This window comes from Scardinius erythrophthalmus (genome assembly GCF_964197995.2).
Source record: "Scardinius erythrophthalmus genome assembly, chromosome: 2".
NCBI classification, from domain to species: domain Eukaryota; kingdom Metazoa; phylum Chordata; class Actinopteri; order Cypriniformes; family Leuciscidae; genus Scardinius; species Scardinius erythrophthalmus.
The window spans coordinates 46817623-46834632 of NC_138222.1; the positions used below are offsets into that span (position 1 = coordinate 46817623).

Below are 17010 nucleotides of genomic sequence, written 5' to 3' on the forward strand. Positions count from 1 at the left end.
TGATATAGATTCTCAGAACATCCATTACACTGTTGCCTGTTTCTCAGACGTCACATATTTTCTCCAAGGACTCCTCGTCCGCTTTTCCATCATGAAAGGCAATTACAAAACACCCTAGTGGAAAAAGAGGCTGATTTTCCAGAGTTAACATCCTTTTTTTCTTGTCACTGGCTGCCAATATCAGTTGCTAATAGCTGTAATGTATTGTACATAAAGTGAGAGACACTTTCACATTTTTTTGTTTTTATTTAAAAAAAAGTTTAATGATTAATTTTAAAGTTATTTTTTGTACAGTTTTATAAAATTGTATTTTTATAATACAGTAATGTAAGATACAAAAATATACGGTTGAATATATATATATTTAAAATGTCTGCTATATATAAATTGTAATAACATTTCACACTATTGCTGTTTTTATATTATGTGAGACCAATGGTAGTGTATTATAAATGTCACAAAGCCATTCTTTAAATTCATTAAATTAGACACTAGATGCTTCAAACAATCAGTTCTTAAATCATCCTGTACTCATGAGGCATGGAGGAACAAATACATGCCTCATGTTTCTGACATCAGCACCTGTTATTGTAATGAGTTTACAGAGTTTGTTTGCCTTGTTTCACTCAGGCACAAATGACAATATTGTTATACAATAATTTGACTAACTGATTTAACGTGCTGAACAAATACTTTGTTTAAACGAAGCTGACAACTCCATTATGGCCAATACAAAATCAGTCACCTTTTTTTCTTTATCTCAGACAACTTTTTCATTTCTTTATCCTCTTTAGATGTCATTAGAACTCTCTTTCCAATAACAGCTGCTCCCAGAAATCCCGGAGCTGCTTCACTGTGTCATGGCCATCACAAAACTGCTTTAAATCGTCAAATAGAGTCTGATGCATATAAATATGAACCACAACTACTCCTTGAATCTCACTTATCACACTGTCCAGGTGAGCTGTTAATGCCTTCTTTGCTAAAGAAGTGTCTGTCCCGTACAGGTCGATATTAAAACGTAGAGACCCTCCGTTCAATGGAATAGGATAGGGAGCTGTGTGGAGGCTCATGAACAGAGGTTTCCCACCAGAACCATCTACAAACCATGTCAAGTTTCGCCTTGCCAAGACGTGAAGGTTACTCTCCATGAGTTTCAAGGGCTGCCAGTCCTGGATGATAGCATTCCCTGGAAGCTGAAGTCTGGGAGACAGGTCTGAATCCAAGAGAAGGGCCTTAAGAGCATCCAAGTCCTTTACTGACACTAAAGGACGGCTGCTGTTGGACCCATCTGACGCAAGCAGTTTTTCCTTCAGACCTGAGACAAAGCTATCAAAACCCTCAGAATTCCCCAACAGAGAGAGAACAGCCTGGTTTAAAAGACAGAAAGAGAAAACAGAGAGAAATGTTGCTCTGGTAAAGATCAAAAGGTGGTGAGAGAGAGTCAAGAAGAAAGAAGACCTTTTGTGAAGTATAATTCATCTAAGAACAACAATATAAAAATAACAATATAAAAAGATATAAGAAATGCAGATTACTGACTATTTTGATTATCAAACAATGAAGTCTGAATTTACTTTTGCAACTGATTTAGAACATATTAAAAGGAAAGTATGATTGATAATGTTTGCTGCAACATGTTTTTCACTTACTGTATTTTGGGTAACACTGCAATAAGGTTCAATTTGTCAACATTAGTTAATGCATTAGATATCATGAACTAACAAAGTAAGCAAAAGAGTAGTGTTGTATTCATTTATAAATATACTATTGTCCATTGTTAATGTTTGTTCATAAAACATGAAATAAAGTTTACATAACTTGAATTCATTAATATATAAATATTGGCGTGACATTATTTTTCACTTTTCAAGTTCACTCATCAATTTAACTCACCCGTCTGGCCAGGAGTGTGAACTTGCTCAGTTTTTCGGGCCCTGGGTCATCTCCTCTGGTGAGGCGTTTGGTCTTCACATTGGGGTAGACCTTCTTGATGTAGCCATCAACAAATGTCTGGATCACTCCAGCCAAACCACAGCCCCTTTCATTCGGACACACTCTTAATCCCTCAACTATCACAGTTTCACCTCCATCAACCACCAGGCCTGACTCCAGTGCCACCTAAAAGCACATAGTAATAATTATTTTAGGCTAAAAATTGTAAATACCTGTGTCTATAGCTGAATATTTTATAAAATCAATAGAGAACATAGTTTTGATGATAGCATTTTACCAGATAAAAATGCAGCACTTCATTATGCAGTAAAGTTTAACTGTTTGGTTAAGTTAAGAGTGTGTTTAGTTGGCTGTTAATTGTTTTGAGAGCAATGACTTGAGTTTGGATAAATGTGTCAAATCGATTGAGAAAAACTGTAATATATGCTAATTACAAAAGCCGATCTGCAAAAGTGCTCCTCAAAATGCATGCCACCAGCAGAGGTTCACTGGTGTTGTGTAATAGAAGAATATAATACTTTTGTAATAATATCAAACAATTACAATTGTGTATTTGGCCTTATTTTACAGACTATAGTATATATGTGAAGAACGAGTGGTATAAATGTCATATCCAGAGTACAGGTATATGGGTCATGAGTCAATCAATATGTGCACAGCAGAGAACACAGTCACTGATGTGGTTAATTTCAGCCACAAGTTAAAATGTTGTCTTTCTTGAGAACTGCTAGCATTGTATTGATCAGTAGAAACATCAGAGAGTATTTTAACCATTAGCATTTTTCCCATCATAGCGGTTAGTGATTTAAATAAAATACAGATGTTAAATGTTAATATAACATGTCCCTCACTAACATTCAGGTTGAGATTACGAAATAAGCTTTAGTAACAGTTCATTTCTTTGACATCCTAGTTTTATAATATAATACATAATAAACTTATATTGTATCCACTATAATACAGAGTGTAGGCTTTGATGAAAAATAACCTACAATTTAACAACGGTATGCTATTCAGTATTTTCTCATGGCTTCTGCCTGAGGTTAAAGCTATGTAACATCAGAAAACACACGAGGTCTGTCAAACCTTTTTACTTGTGTATCGCTTACCAGCTTCCTATCTCTCCGTGCTATAATAACCACTCTTCCTGGCTCAGTCATCCAGGAGTGATAGCGATGTGGAAGGTAGTCATTGCCACCATATATGTCTTGTGATATGGCCATCACGTCATCGTAATCTTGTGGTCTGGCCAGACAGAAGATCAGTCCATCACGTTCACCCACACAGTGTGAATTCATCGTTGCTTCTGCACAGGGATTAATCGTGGACTGTAAAACACAGTATTTTTTGTGTGTCTAGTCTAGTCTTAGAAACAAATAAAAACAGGTTAAAACAACAAAAATTTAAATACCTTATTTTTATTGATTGTAAATATTGCAATCTAAAGTAGATGCAGTTTACCAGAGCCTATAGGCCTACGAAGCAGACAAAGTGTATTGAGCAACTTATGATTCAGACACCACCACTAAGTGTGGATAACATTATAATTAAGCAAAACCCTAATATAATTCTGGATTACTGTCTAAAGAAGAGAGTGGACTTGCTATGATCATGAGATCACTAACCACTTATTATTAGAGCACTGATAAAAATGCAACTAGGCCTACACCTAATTTCAAAAAAGGCCTAAGCAAAGCATTACTGATCTAAGTTTACAAGCGATACACCAAAAGCCGTGCAGAAGATTTCTTCAGTAATGCAGTGTTTGATGGGAAACGAGTCTCAGTCGGCAGAACTTACCACGTTAAGTATCGACAGTCGTGTGATTTTGACGATGTGTTCCAGAAGACAATATAAGGACGACAAGTTCCTCCCCGGACGAACATGGACTTTACTCTTGCAGGCTTGTTAAACTTTTGTTGCCGGTTTTACAGACAAGACTTAAGCCTAGTTCCAGACTAAAATACTAAAAAATGTTTGAGCTGTTTAACTGAAAGTAACTTGCACTGACATCTTAAAATATGCCAGTGCCATAGTTTTAGGCCTATCTCAAGATGCACAACAGTAGGCTATTTGTTTTTTTTTTTATAAAAGGACAAGGTATATTATAAAAAGTACTTAAATGACTAATTTAACTAAGGCCTAATCCTGGCTCAATCTAAGCATTGTATGTGAAACCAGGCCTTTGTGTTTAAAACGTCCAACCTTTGTTTACACAGTCTGAACCTCTTTCTTTTGTTTTGTTGGCATCTTTAATCAGTTATCCAACATTCGATAGAGTGGGCACAGAGATCTTATTTGAGACGTTTCGAGTAAATTAAAAAAGTAATTAAATAATAATTAGCCTCTTTAAAATATACAACCTGAAGCCATTTCCTTTTCAAAAACAGTATCGCAGCCCCACCCAGTGGGTACAAAGCGACATTGCAGTTTTGTGGCGGCAATGAAGAGAAAGCATGTCTAAAAAAGAGTATATGCTCAGAGGATGTAATGTTATGGAAACTTACAACCACGGGCAGGAAGTATAAAAACAGTACAAAATCTAGATAACGGAAGTGCATAACATTTTCTTGTCCTGTGTAATACATAGTCTATCATTTATCATAATAGTTAGACTTGGCATTTCTAGAAAGAAAACAATAGATTTGTAGGGGGAGGGAAGATTCTTTATTTAACAAGTCATTTAAGGTATTTCAAAGTATTAAAAGGTATTAAATAGTAAAATGATCCTTTGATGTAAGTCAAATATACTTTTAGCATGACTTGATGAACAATAGGATACTTAGGCTAGGCATTATGAATGTTATATAATATGATACTTGGACTTGTGACAAAGACTTAAGTTGGGAAAATGTCTGTTAGATTGTAACAGTAAAAGATTCATGAGATTATTCAGTGATAAAAACATGCATGTTTCTTAATCTGAAAACAAAATATTTATTCATTTAATATTTTTTCTTTATGCAATACGTTAGAATTAGCTTTATACTATTTTACTTTACACAAATATGATTAGGTTCCTCTGAATTGCTCTGGAAAGACTGGATATTATGAACTGCTGAAATAATCATTCAGTTGTGTCTGGCCTCAAGGGGCTGCCCTCTACATTTCTCTTTGGTAAGGGACTCTGTCCTAACAGGTGATAAACGTGTCCTTGATCAGTCATTGTACCTTGTGTCCATGCTTTGGGTTGGCCTTGGTAAGACTTCCACAGCCGGCCATAGAAAAGGTCTTTTTTGATCTTGGCATATAGTTTTGAGGGGTCAAAGCCATTTGGAGAACTTTGAGAAGTTGGTGCATCATCTGATTCTTCTGCATGTGTCTAAAGTAAGAGATTTACATTTTAGGATGGTTTTATTATTGTTATATGGTAAAACAATATGTACTGAAGAATATAACAATGGTGCCGCAAACAAGGGTCGTGAGAATTGGTCATGTAGAGCAGCACTCAGACTTTAACCGCAACCATGCACGTTCTTTAGAAAATAACAGGAAGCTGATACCTTTAATGTACTGTAATCACTTACTAGTGCATTCAAGGTTGAAAAAATGGCACAGTTAAAATTCAGTACACTCCACTTTTTACACTTTTGCACTGCAAATTCCAGATTGCTCTGTGAGCATTTCAACTGTGACGGCTGTTGATGTGCTTTTTGTGAATAGTCATATTTAGCATTCATAAGTCTTCAATGGTACTGAAGGAGTCCCTTAATGTTTGCATGTTTAGAATTACTATTTAGAAGAATAGTTAATTATTAACCTCACTCATCTTCTTAACGACAGAAACTTTATCTCTAATTATTTATTCATTGTTTTCTTTATAGCTTTAAATTCTTACCTCAGACGGTGAGTCTGTCCTGTATGTTCGTATTTCAAAAGACTTCATCCTGCAAGGTCAAATTTCCCATGAAATTACTCTCAGATTTTGTCAAATTTTTACTTGTTTTTTTATATGCAGCTTTTTGCTATGTTTTGATCTTTAATGTATATGTTTATAAAAATTAGTCTTCATGGTTTTTGTGTAAACATCTGTAAGATGTGATCTCTATACCTTCTGCAGTTGTTATTTTTGCATAAGTAGAATAGGATGGTCAGGATAAAAAGGGAAAGGATCGTTCCAATGATAATTGCACCCAAACGTCCAAATAATCCCAGCTTTGGTTTTTGCTCCATGTAAGTATAATCTATGATGAAAATATCATAATAAAATTAAGAGTCTCAAATTTATGGCAGAGTATGTGTAGGACTAGATGTGCAAGCATTACCTTTTATCGTAGACGCGTTGATACCGACATCTTTCTTACTGATATCAGTACACTGCTCCAGTTTACCAGAAGGAAATGTTATGAACGCACAACAGATGTGCACACTCTCATTTGATGCTACTTTTATGAGAAGGGATGATGATTGATGTGGAGATGCTTTTTTCTGTATCTTCACTTTAGTCTTATATTCACCATTTATGTAAGTTCCGAAATATGGATGATACGTGCCCAGTTTGGTGCGATTCGGGCCTCTTAGCATCTCCCAGTTGATTTGTGTCATATTTTCGTCCCCTGAGAGGACACAGGTAATGTTCTGACCATCTCCATCAGGACTGTGACTGATGGAAACATCACTGTTTGATTTGCCTGTTAAAGAACACCAATGAAAAACATGCAGAGATTATAAGGATCACTGAGACACAAACCTAAAAATATGAAATAATGAAGGCTTAGTAAAAAGGCTAAATGCTTACATTCATAAAAATAGAGTTTAGTGTTGTTACTGAGCCTGTCACGATTATTAATTAATCGTATGATGAATCACATTTATTTTGAGATAACTGCAATAATTGCGCAGTTTAAATTTCAATAACATTTTGCCATCCAAATAAAGGAAATTTAAGCGCTTAAAGAAATGCCATCAAGTGTGCGGAGATATTAGCTATTATAAAGTACATAGTCAAAGGTCTTCTTTCATATGAAATGAAGGCTTGTGTGTTTTATCAGACTGCATTATATTATATTATAAATAATTACATAAATACTTATATAGATATTATTACATTTCACAACATTACAAGTAAATCATATGGGCCTATATTATTATATTTTTATTATTATATACAAATCCAAGTAAAAACAAAACATTAGGTTTACACTGTAGTAACAAAACAATTAAATCTTTAAACATTATTAATTGTATCGTCAGCGCAAAATTTTTGATCGTGACATGTAGTTACTAAAAAAAATATATATATATATATATATATATGAAGAGTTCAGATGCAAAAGCCTCTAAGTGCCATCTGAAATTTTCTACTAGAATGATCATTTTTTTCAAGCTTGTATATTTAAGTTCAATAATTTCACTTAAATGGCAATGCAAATTACCTATTAATTGTCATTTAAGTGAAATTACTGAACTTAAATATACAAGCTTTATAAAAATGATCATTCTAGAAGAAAATTTCAGATTGCACTTAGAGGCTTTTGCATCTGAACTCTTCATATATATATATATATGGATTATTTAGTTAATCTTCCAGTAAATCTTTATTATTGTAAACTTATTTACTAATAAGAATAATGCATTGGCTTTTTCAAACATATGAAGCCACAATGGAGGTGTTTGTTTTATATTTAGTCTCAGAAGTGGTTTATATAGGCCTACCACAATATATATGCTGCCCTAAACAATGTTTTAGAGAGACAAGTTTATGACGCATGTAGAAACCACAATACAAGCTGTGTTTAGAAAAAAAATGTTAACTCGCTCTATTACATTTATTAATCTTTTATAATAATAATATAAAAAAAAATGCAAAATCAAATCAGGATAAATAAATCAATAATGTAAATTCTAAAAGTAAATCACAGAATGAAAATGAAATATGCTTCAAAGTGAAAGTGCTGTGAAGGTGTGTCAGCATTAGTGTGTTATCAATATCTGAAAATATTTTGATACATGATTAATTTACCATACGATCATATTTGTATATTTGACTTTAACTGGTCAAATGTAGAAATAAATTTGACATCCACTGCTTAAACTAATAACACAGTATTCACTTACCTGATTCCAAGAAGGCAAGTATGAGAAGAGCACAAAGAAAGTTGCTGCTCATGGCTGTCGCGCTAAACCAACACTGACTTTCTCTTCGGCCTGTTTCCTATACTTAGTCTGATTGTTTTTTAGCGTGTTGTTATACTGACTTCAAACTAGACCTCTATATCTTACCATCAACCATTTTGAATTTGCTTTGTTCTTTATTTCTTTTTTTCCTTCTCTTTTTTTTTATTTTGTACTTTTATTGCCAACTCAGATCTTTGATGTCTCTAAGAAGGAAATGATGCTTAGTGAACGTGGGAGTTTCCACCAAGCATGTCTTTCTACCCAGAAACGGCACTCAAATGAAATTGTATGGAAACGTTTAAAAGTATAAGGCTATAGTATTTGAAATGTAAAAATGAATATGCAAAAACTGTATGTAAAGTCATGCTCACCACACAAAAAAATACACTAGAAAATGATCATCTAAAGGAAATGGAATCATTTAATGGAAACTGCAAGGGTTGGCCAAAATACTGGAAACAAATCAAGTAGAAACTGCTTCAACTTCCATTCTCAGGGCAGCTTTAATCCACATTGAAATAATGCCATACTTAAACTGTACGTGATATATTACCCAGCCAGGAAGTTAAAGAATTGTACTACAAGGTGACAGCTGAGATGACCACATACACGCACACACATATATGTCAAGCTAGGGCTGTGCTGATATTCTAAAGCAGTGTTTGCCAACCAGTTTTTGTCTTATGCCCCCCCATCTCTAAGACTGTAAGTACATTGCCAGCAAACCATAAAGATGTTCATTTTGACTTTTAATATAATTCAGTATTATCATTACTATCATTACATTCTCCATTATTAACTTATTATGATGAACTTATTACTAAAAAAAATGACTCACTGATGTAAGGGATCATCTGTGGTTCAGTTAGTTTCCATGGGTTTTCATAGAGTTTGATTATCAGCTGCACCTGTCGTTTGGTCTTGTATTTAAGTTTAAAGTTCTTTCAGTGCTTTGTTTGTTCTCACTGCTTAATACCCGGTTGTTCTGTTCCTGTTTTTTTCCCCTAAATGTGTTTTAAGTTTTTGTGAAATAAAATCTTTAGATCCGTTTCCTCATAAATACCTGCAACCACGGCCGTGACAACTGAGTGTGTTCATTTACTTTTAATAGTAGTTTGTTGTAACTAATTAAAAAGATTTATTCAGTAATGCTAAAGCACTGTAAAATATTGTGTGCATCTGTTAAATATGACATCTTCCATTATTATTAATATTATTCAGATGAAGACTTGATTGCATTTTAGAAGCCAGTTAAAAAGTCTTGCTTGCTCACTTATACGCATCTAACCCTCGGTTTTACAGACAAGGCTTAATAGTCCCAGACTAAAATACATGTTTGAGCTGTTTTAACTGAAAGCAACTTGCACTGATTTATCTTAAAATATGTCAATGCTATTGTTTTGTCTCAAGATGCACACCAATGGGGTTTTAAGGCATGTTTAAAAAACTACTTTGTGTCTTATTGTGTCTAAATATGTCCTAATTTAACTAAGGCTAAGTTTATAAGAAGTTTAGACCAAGCAAAATGCCCTGCAAGAAAAGCAGTTCTCTTAGCAGGTTCATTTTGTGAGTGTGTAGGTCACACTGTCCCCTTTCTATAAAACCACCTTCCCTTTCCTTCTATTAATGGCGTTGGTCCTAATTTACACTCTGTCCACATCATGTGCTCTGTTGCTCTCTCTCTCTCTCCCTCTCTCTCTCTCTCTCTTCCGTTTTCTTACACATGGTAGAAACACATATAAATTTACACACAAACCTCTGCCCTGCTCTGACCCTCAACAAATCCATTTGAGTTATTTATGATCCATTAACACCTGCTCCCCATAAAGACTACTCAGAGCTTTCAAAAAAAAAAAAAAATTTGAAATGTGATTGTCTACACCATAGGAAGATGTAGCTTCTTCCAGAATTTATTTCTAACCCTGGTTTAACATTCACAGACACACAAACCCTGTCAGACTGCCCTGCTCTAAGTAGAGTTGAGACTAAACCAGGAAAATCTAAACTGACTGAGGTAGGCTACACACAGTTACACAGACACATTCACACTGATGTTTTTAGCACTCTGATAGTGTTGTCATTTACAACAGTTATGTAATATGATTCATTGTGATTCATCTGATCAAGATTGTGTTGTCTTGTAGTGTATGAGCTTAAAATAACATCTAATTAACTTTGTGGCTTTGTTCTTAAATTCAGTCTGCTTGATTATTTTCCTTTCTATTTTTATTAGACATGTGCGTCCTTTTTCTGTATTCTCTGCTTCTTCCTCTGACCCATTTTCTCTCCTACCGTCTTTCTCATTCTCTCTCTCTCCACCCCTCCCCCATTCCCATCTGTCAGATGGACAGGTGTACATAGTACCGATGGTTTCATTGTGTGTCTGTGTGTGCAGGTATATATGTTTGTTTGTGTGTGTGTGTGTGTGTGTGTGTGTGTGTGTGTGTGTGTGTGTGTGTGTGTGTGTGTGTGTTTATAACCATTCACAGGGGACGTGTTGCATAATGCATCTATGTAACACCATATCCATCACCCTGCTTTTCTATATTCTGTCTCTTGGAATACAATAGCATGTGTTTGGTTTGTGTACTGAGGAGAAAGATGAAGCCAGCTTGTGTGCCCGTCCGATCCAGTTTCCTCCCACCTCTTCTCCTTTAACCCCAGTCTTACTTTCAGTATCCCTTTAAGGGATTTTATACCCTGAACCCCCACCCCCACTTTAACACACAGGCTGACCTCACTGCATTTTATTACACTGCAACACTGTGCTTTCCCATCCCCCTCCGTAGCTCTGCATAGCAAGAAATAGAGTTTGGGTAAATTCCACTCTGACGCTGTCTAGGCCATTGCTATTATATAACTCACAAAGGACCTCGTCTCACTCTCCCTCTCTCTCTCTCTTTTTTAAAACTAGAATGGTTTAATGTTTTTAGTACATGCGGTACCATTTCATATCACATCATTTTTGCAACCACATAATAATCCCACCTCATTTAGTATTATGAAGGTCAAGTATGATGATTTTATTTTGATTTGAAGAGCAAACATTCAATATAATTCCAACTTGGGTCAGAAATGAACTTTTCCTTTAAGGCTCAATTCATTTATGGGGGCTTTTTTACGTTTGTAGGGGTAATTTTTTCAATTACCTCATTAAATACATCTGTGTTGTTGTTTTTTTATGTCAAATACTTTAATTTAACCAGTTCAATCAATCACATAGCCTATATAGACTGTTACCAATCAAATATTTTTCAACATCAACAAAAGTCATCTTTATACTGCAAAGGTGGAACAGAAGCTGCATCTGACATGGCATTTATGTTTTATTACACAGGACTTTAATGCTGCTCATCTACATTTATTTACACACACAAAAAAAAAAAACCTGTGTAATTGGTTATAATGCTCAACGCTGCACACCGTGCATAACATTTTTTTGACGCAACATGAGCAAATCTACTGTAAATGTAATGCCGAAATCGACACATTTGATTAATTTCAATAGATCTAGCTTAATTGTGCAGGGGCATTTTTTGCCCACTTATATTGAATTTGGGGGACATTTTGTTCATTTTGGTGTCACTTTTTGCCCAAAGCCCCCATTCATTTTAGAACCCGAATTCAGGTTTCCCAGCATTCAACTTTAATCCCAACTCTCACCATGATTTTTTAGGCTGACACGCTTAATTCGGAAACCAAGTCATATTTTCTCTTCTGTCATCATAAAATTACCAAAAATAATCATGTGATTAAATAATGCTGCTTATTGTTCATTCACTCTTAAATATGCCACTCTTCCAAAAGCAACCAAGTAGGGTAAGCCAAAAAAATATCAGGAATTGATTGAGTTGTGATGTCAAACTCTAGACTCATTTTATTTAATCTTGCCTCTGATTTACTTATCTGAATTAGAGTGCAATGAATTTCTGAAATGTTCTCTGTAATCCAAGAACAGGTGGCATGGGTTTAATTCTTCAAACCCATCTTTAGCAGCTGTCCACCTCTCATGTTCTGTCTGCCACCATTTTTACCAACTATTTGAGACATTCACATTTTCCTAAGTGTGTTTATTAAGAAATGCTCATCCATAAGACACTATTGTAATCTAGCGTAGTAGTAAAATAGAGGTCAATAATGTGAGGCTGCTGTGACAGCTGCTCCTCGTGTCAGCATAGTTCAGCAAAGAAGCTTGTCACGTACTCCATTTGTCATTGCCTTATATATGTGTGTGTATATATATATATACATATACATATCCTTGCTCGACTATCTTACGCTATACCATTCTATAGCCCTCTTCGGTGTGGCTGCATGTTTGTTGCTTACCAAGCCAAAATGTTTCACATCACTGTATGTGCTGGCAGTGCATGTGTTCTCTATAATATAATGGTGCAATCGTTTTTATGGATAATAGTGGGCCCGAAGACACAGCACCAGATTTTGGGATGGTTAATATACTCTCACTGTGCAGCACTGAACATTTTGCAAGTGTTGACTTATGAGTCCATCAATAATAACAGCTCATCAAAGAATTAAAAACCCCATCCTTGTGGAAAGAAATTAAACGCTTAACAACCAACATAATTAGTTGTCCTCAGCATCCTGGCTAAGAGTTAAAGTAATTAGTAAACAGAGTTTTATTATACCTGCAGTTGTAAGGAGTTTCTTCTTGGTGACTAAGGCCTAGCTTGGCAAGCATTGTGTATTGTCAGCTGCTTGTCCTGGTATTTCACTGTAATGTGATTTGTGTACTGTGTTGAACTGTAGGTCACCTTGGAAGCATCTGCTGAGCTTCTGTTAATACACGTTGTTATGCATTTAAAAAAAAAACTACTGTAGGCTCTCTTTTTTTTTTCAGATTAACTGCCATTTAACCCTGGCATCAACGTTCACTTCCTGTGGGGTTTTCCTCTTAACATTTTTGAATTCATTCTATGCCTTGTTTGTTTAAGTGTTGTTTTAGGGATTTTTTTCTTTTTTTTTTCTCTCTTTTTTTTCTTTTTTGCTTTTTTTGTTTATTGCTAAATAGCACAATATACAGTTAGGTAAACACACACACACACACATATATCTCTAACACTAAGTTTTGATTAACAATTTGGAAAATAAAACACTTATTCTAATACATCAATTCAAAACATCACTTAGCGAGTAACATCTAAACTATGCTATTTAGATACATTTTGTTCATTCTGATACTGCATTGCAACTACAGCAAGTGGCTAAAACCTCACCAGTCCTTTTACAAATGCATTTGATCAACAATATTAGTCACAAGTCTTCATATAAAGCCATTTGTTATCTGCCATATTTTCACTCTTGCAAAGGAATTACTGCATTACATCTGTTGCCATTAAAGATAGAGCTCATTACGGTTACGTTGTTACAATGGTAATGACAAACACTCTGACAACATAAGCACTAGTTAAAATGTTAAAAATGTTAAATGATTATGCACAAGGTAAAGCAATTCAAAATCACAACAAAAAGGATGACATTAACCAAGAAAAGACTGCAGTGACACTGTTTGTTTTCTATCACATATTGCAGTCATAAAAACTGAGCTCCAAAAAGTCCAATATGTATGAAGGATCTCAATGGAAAATATACAGAATTTCAACATTTGGGGTCTTGTCAAAGACCGTATTGATCTTATGGTTTTGGGCTTTTTTTTAAATGGCAGAATATGGAAACATGACAGTCGAATTTTCACCTGGTTTTCTACTGCATTCAACATGTGATCTTTGGGAAATTGTAAATAGAATTACTCATCACACTTGACAGCAGAGACATAGCTCGGACCTTAGACGTTCTAGATTTTTACATAAATTTACATTTTGTTCAATGTTAGAGGTAAACAAAAACTTACGTGCAGTAAATTTGTCCTATACATTATAAACATACACATTTCATTGTCATTTAATGTAACAATATACGATAGAGCACATAGACTAGTTTCATGGCCATTGGCATATCCATTACTAGTAAGTAAGATAAGGTCCCTTCATACCATCTGCCTATAGTCACACTTTAATCTGCTTCTGGATCATCCATCCATTTACAAGTTACTACTCACATCCGTTGGTACATTTAGCATTTAGTAAAGGCAAATTTAAACTCTTGTTTTTAAAAGAATGGGGAATGTACGTTAAATGAGTTAAATGTGGAATTAAGTTCATTTTGCACATAATTTCTTATAACAAGTGTACCAGCCAGGATTCGTACTCGATTTAACATTGATCTAGACCTGTAAATCTGTCATCTAAAAAAAGGAAAGGGGAAAAAAAAACTACAAATAAACACAACATAAAATGGCAATACTAACAAAAAATATAGCAAATTACAGGTTATAGATAAACCACTGCCTACAGTTTACACATTATGACCTCTGCTGTAATGATTTTATGACAGTTTCTAGTTTTGGATACATTTCTAAATATATATTGTATATTAAGATATTCAAGCTGAGTTATTTGTTAAGTGTACAAAGAAATAGGTATATAGAGATGCACACAATTACAATAAAATATCGCTAGCAAAAAGAGCAGGAAAAAAATGATCAGTGATCAGATTTTAAATCCTTTTATACACAACGAAGTATAGGCTATCAATACTAAAAAAAAAAATATCATGGCTAAAAAAAGAAAAAAAAGAAAGTTTTACCCTTACCATTTTTAAATACCCTGGCTAAACTTCCACCAATAATTTGTCCGTTATCATCGATTTCAATTTGACAGTTTCTAAATGTCATTACAGGGTCTTTGTGCTCAGTGTAAATCTAGTTTCATGCTCGTTGTAAAGCCCTTCCCCACCCACTCACACAACATGCACATTTCAAAAACCTCTCATGGATTATAAGGTTTTTAAAAAATTACTGTATTTAAAATAGTTCTGCATCTCTCACAATCTCTGAAAAAAGAAACAGGTAACAAAATACTAAAATACTTTTCCATTAGTTGTCACATCACTGCTTGAGAATAAGCAGTCATATTGGGTGATCAAAAAAAATCTTTTAAAAAAAAGGAAAACAATTATCATATAATCAAAATGCCTTTATAGCATTGAAACTGTATTCACTCTCTTGATTGACAGTTGGCCATGAGTTCTTTTTTTCTTTTTCTTTTTAGAAATCTCAACCAGAAGCATTAGTTTCCCATCATAGGTATTCCAATTGCACAAACACACAAAACATGACACCCAGTTTGTATCTAGGGCTAATGGGAAGACTTGCGTGAAAACAAACTCAACAGCCACTGCTGCATCAAGAGAATGGATAACATGGACATTCAAACCACCAACTTCTTGAGGTCTGTAGAAATAATGGTCCCTGCTTTGCTGATAGTGGTAAATATGTCCACCAGCGGTTTCAGACAGGTACAGTGTGGTTTATTCAGACCATGGTCATTAAGTAGGAGCTTTATTACTTCTATGGATAGCCTATCAAGTGAGGAGCACACTCATAAAAATATCCTTGAATTTAAAAATGTTATGCAGATAGGCCTACGCTCCTATTCGATTACGAAAAAATATAGTGTTATCCACTGAATGACCATGACTGTTACAGCAACACACACTGATGTTTTATGAAGAACCCCACTGTGCTTTGGAATATCTACATATCTACAGTATAAAGTGCAGCACATCAGAACAGCTAGATGAATGGTTAATCCAATCGGAGTTGGATGATTCTGACATGGCATGAGATAAAATAACATTTGCATCGGGATCTAGTTGCATTTTACCTCCGAACTGAAAGATTTGTAGATCAAATGTAGCAAAATAGCTTGGTGCACTACAAGTGAAAATACCTGTGTGATTTAGCCATTTCAGAAGCATCTGTGTATAGACACAGTATATGTTTTTTTCCCTATGGAAAACAACAACGGGAGAAGCAGAGTTGAAGCTCTGGTAGGGCAAATCATCAGTTCAACTGATATCACCTGCATAAGGCTTTCACTTAAGTTTTTAGTTTTGAATAGTGACTTGGAATAAAAAATAATCTCCCCAGTGGTTTTCCTCTCGTTTTCGTTAACAAATCATACAATACACAGCTGATTCTAATACACGTAAAGCCCTTCAGAAACATTACAGAGCAGTCAGGAAAATGAAAAATGAAAAATAAAAGATACCATCATGAAATAGACTGCAAAAATCAGGAATAGGTACTGAGCAGCGTGGCAAAGGACCGTGCATTTGTATGATGAGGCTTAAAGCCTCGAGTCTTCTTATTTTAACCTCTCCTGCTCACTATTTCCATGTGTCAAGCGGATGGGGATCAGGTGGAAGGTAAAGGGAGTCTGGGGTGAACCCTTGTTCTACGCAAGATGACACTTTCGCTATCTAGTTTCACTTACTCGGAGACGAGCCCTGAAACTTTAACTGGCCCACAGTCATTCAGGATAACAAGTGGCTATGTATATATTTGCTTTTGTATATCTTGGCACTCGAGGTATTACTTTAATGCTGAGTTTAACAAACCAGAGCTTGGGAAATACCTATACTGGTCAGGGCGGTCTGTCTACTAGTACTACAGTGTGCTGTCTTCCTAAATAAATAACAAACGCAAGGCCTGATTGCCTCTCTTGCTAAAGATCATCTGCACAATACAAAACGAACGTTTACTCATTTTTAGAGTGGTAACATGATCTGGATCGCATGTCCTCTCCTCGCCACCTATTCCTAGCATAGCCGCGGCTTCGGCCCTCGTCTCCCTCTGCAACCAGTCTTATTTTTCCGTTCCAGAAAAAGAAAGTGAAAAGCCACTTCATAATTGAAAGAAATAGGTATAAAGTTCACTCCACGTGTGCCAGCAAAACAAGGGGCAATGTATCCTTTACATCTCTACACCATCAGGTGGTCACATGCCTCTAACCTTTTATAGTCTCAGTGCCCTGACACTGGGACCTGTGTAATATATAGTTACAACCTCCTGCA

At 35.1% G+C, this 17010-nt stretch overlaps 1 protein-coding gene across 1 annotated transcript; it reads right to left on the reverse strand.

Moving 5' to 3' along the window:
- Positions 1-684: 684 nt before the first annotated feature.
- LOC308707482 (histidine N-acetyltransferase-like) lies at positions 685-8224 on the reverse strand. Its single transcript, XM_081394023.1, has 8 exons — positions 8014-8224; positions 6222-6587; positions 6008-6140; positions 5795-5843; positions 5128-5278; positions 3066-3262; positions 1897-2121; positions 685-1370 (listed from the first exon to the last, which is right to left on the reverse strand). The coding sequence occupies exons 1-8, from the start codon at positions 8063-8065 to the stop codon at positions 801-803; spliced, it is 1743 nt and encodes a 580-aa protein (XP_081250149.1). The 5' UTR covers positions 8066-8224; the 3' UTR covers positions 685-800.
- Positions 8225-17010: the final 8786 nt, after the last annotated feature.

Bases quoted from the DNA above. Each gene is read 5' to 3' on its own strand.
- LOC308707482 (XM_081394023.1), bottom strand. From the start codon at position 8,065: ATGAGCAGCAACTTTCTTTGTGCTCTTCTCATACTTGCCTTCTTGGAA. The intron at 3,263-5,127 runs GTACAATGACTG...ATCCCTGTGCAG, and splicing joins ACCCAAAGCATGGACACAAG to AAGCAACGATGAATTCACAC. The intron at 2,122-3,065 runs GTAAGCGATACA...ATGTGCTTTTAG, and splicing joins CACGGAGAGATAGGAAGCTG to GTGGCACTGGAGTCAGGCCT.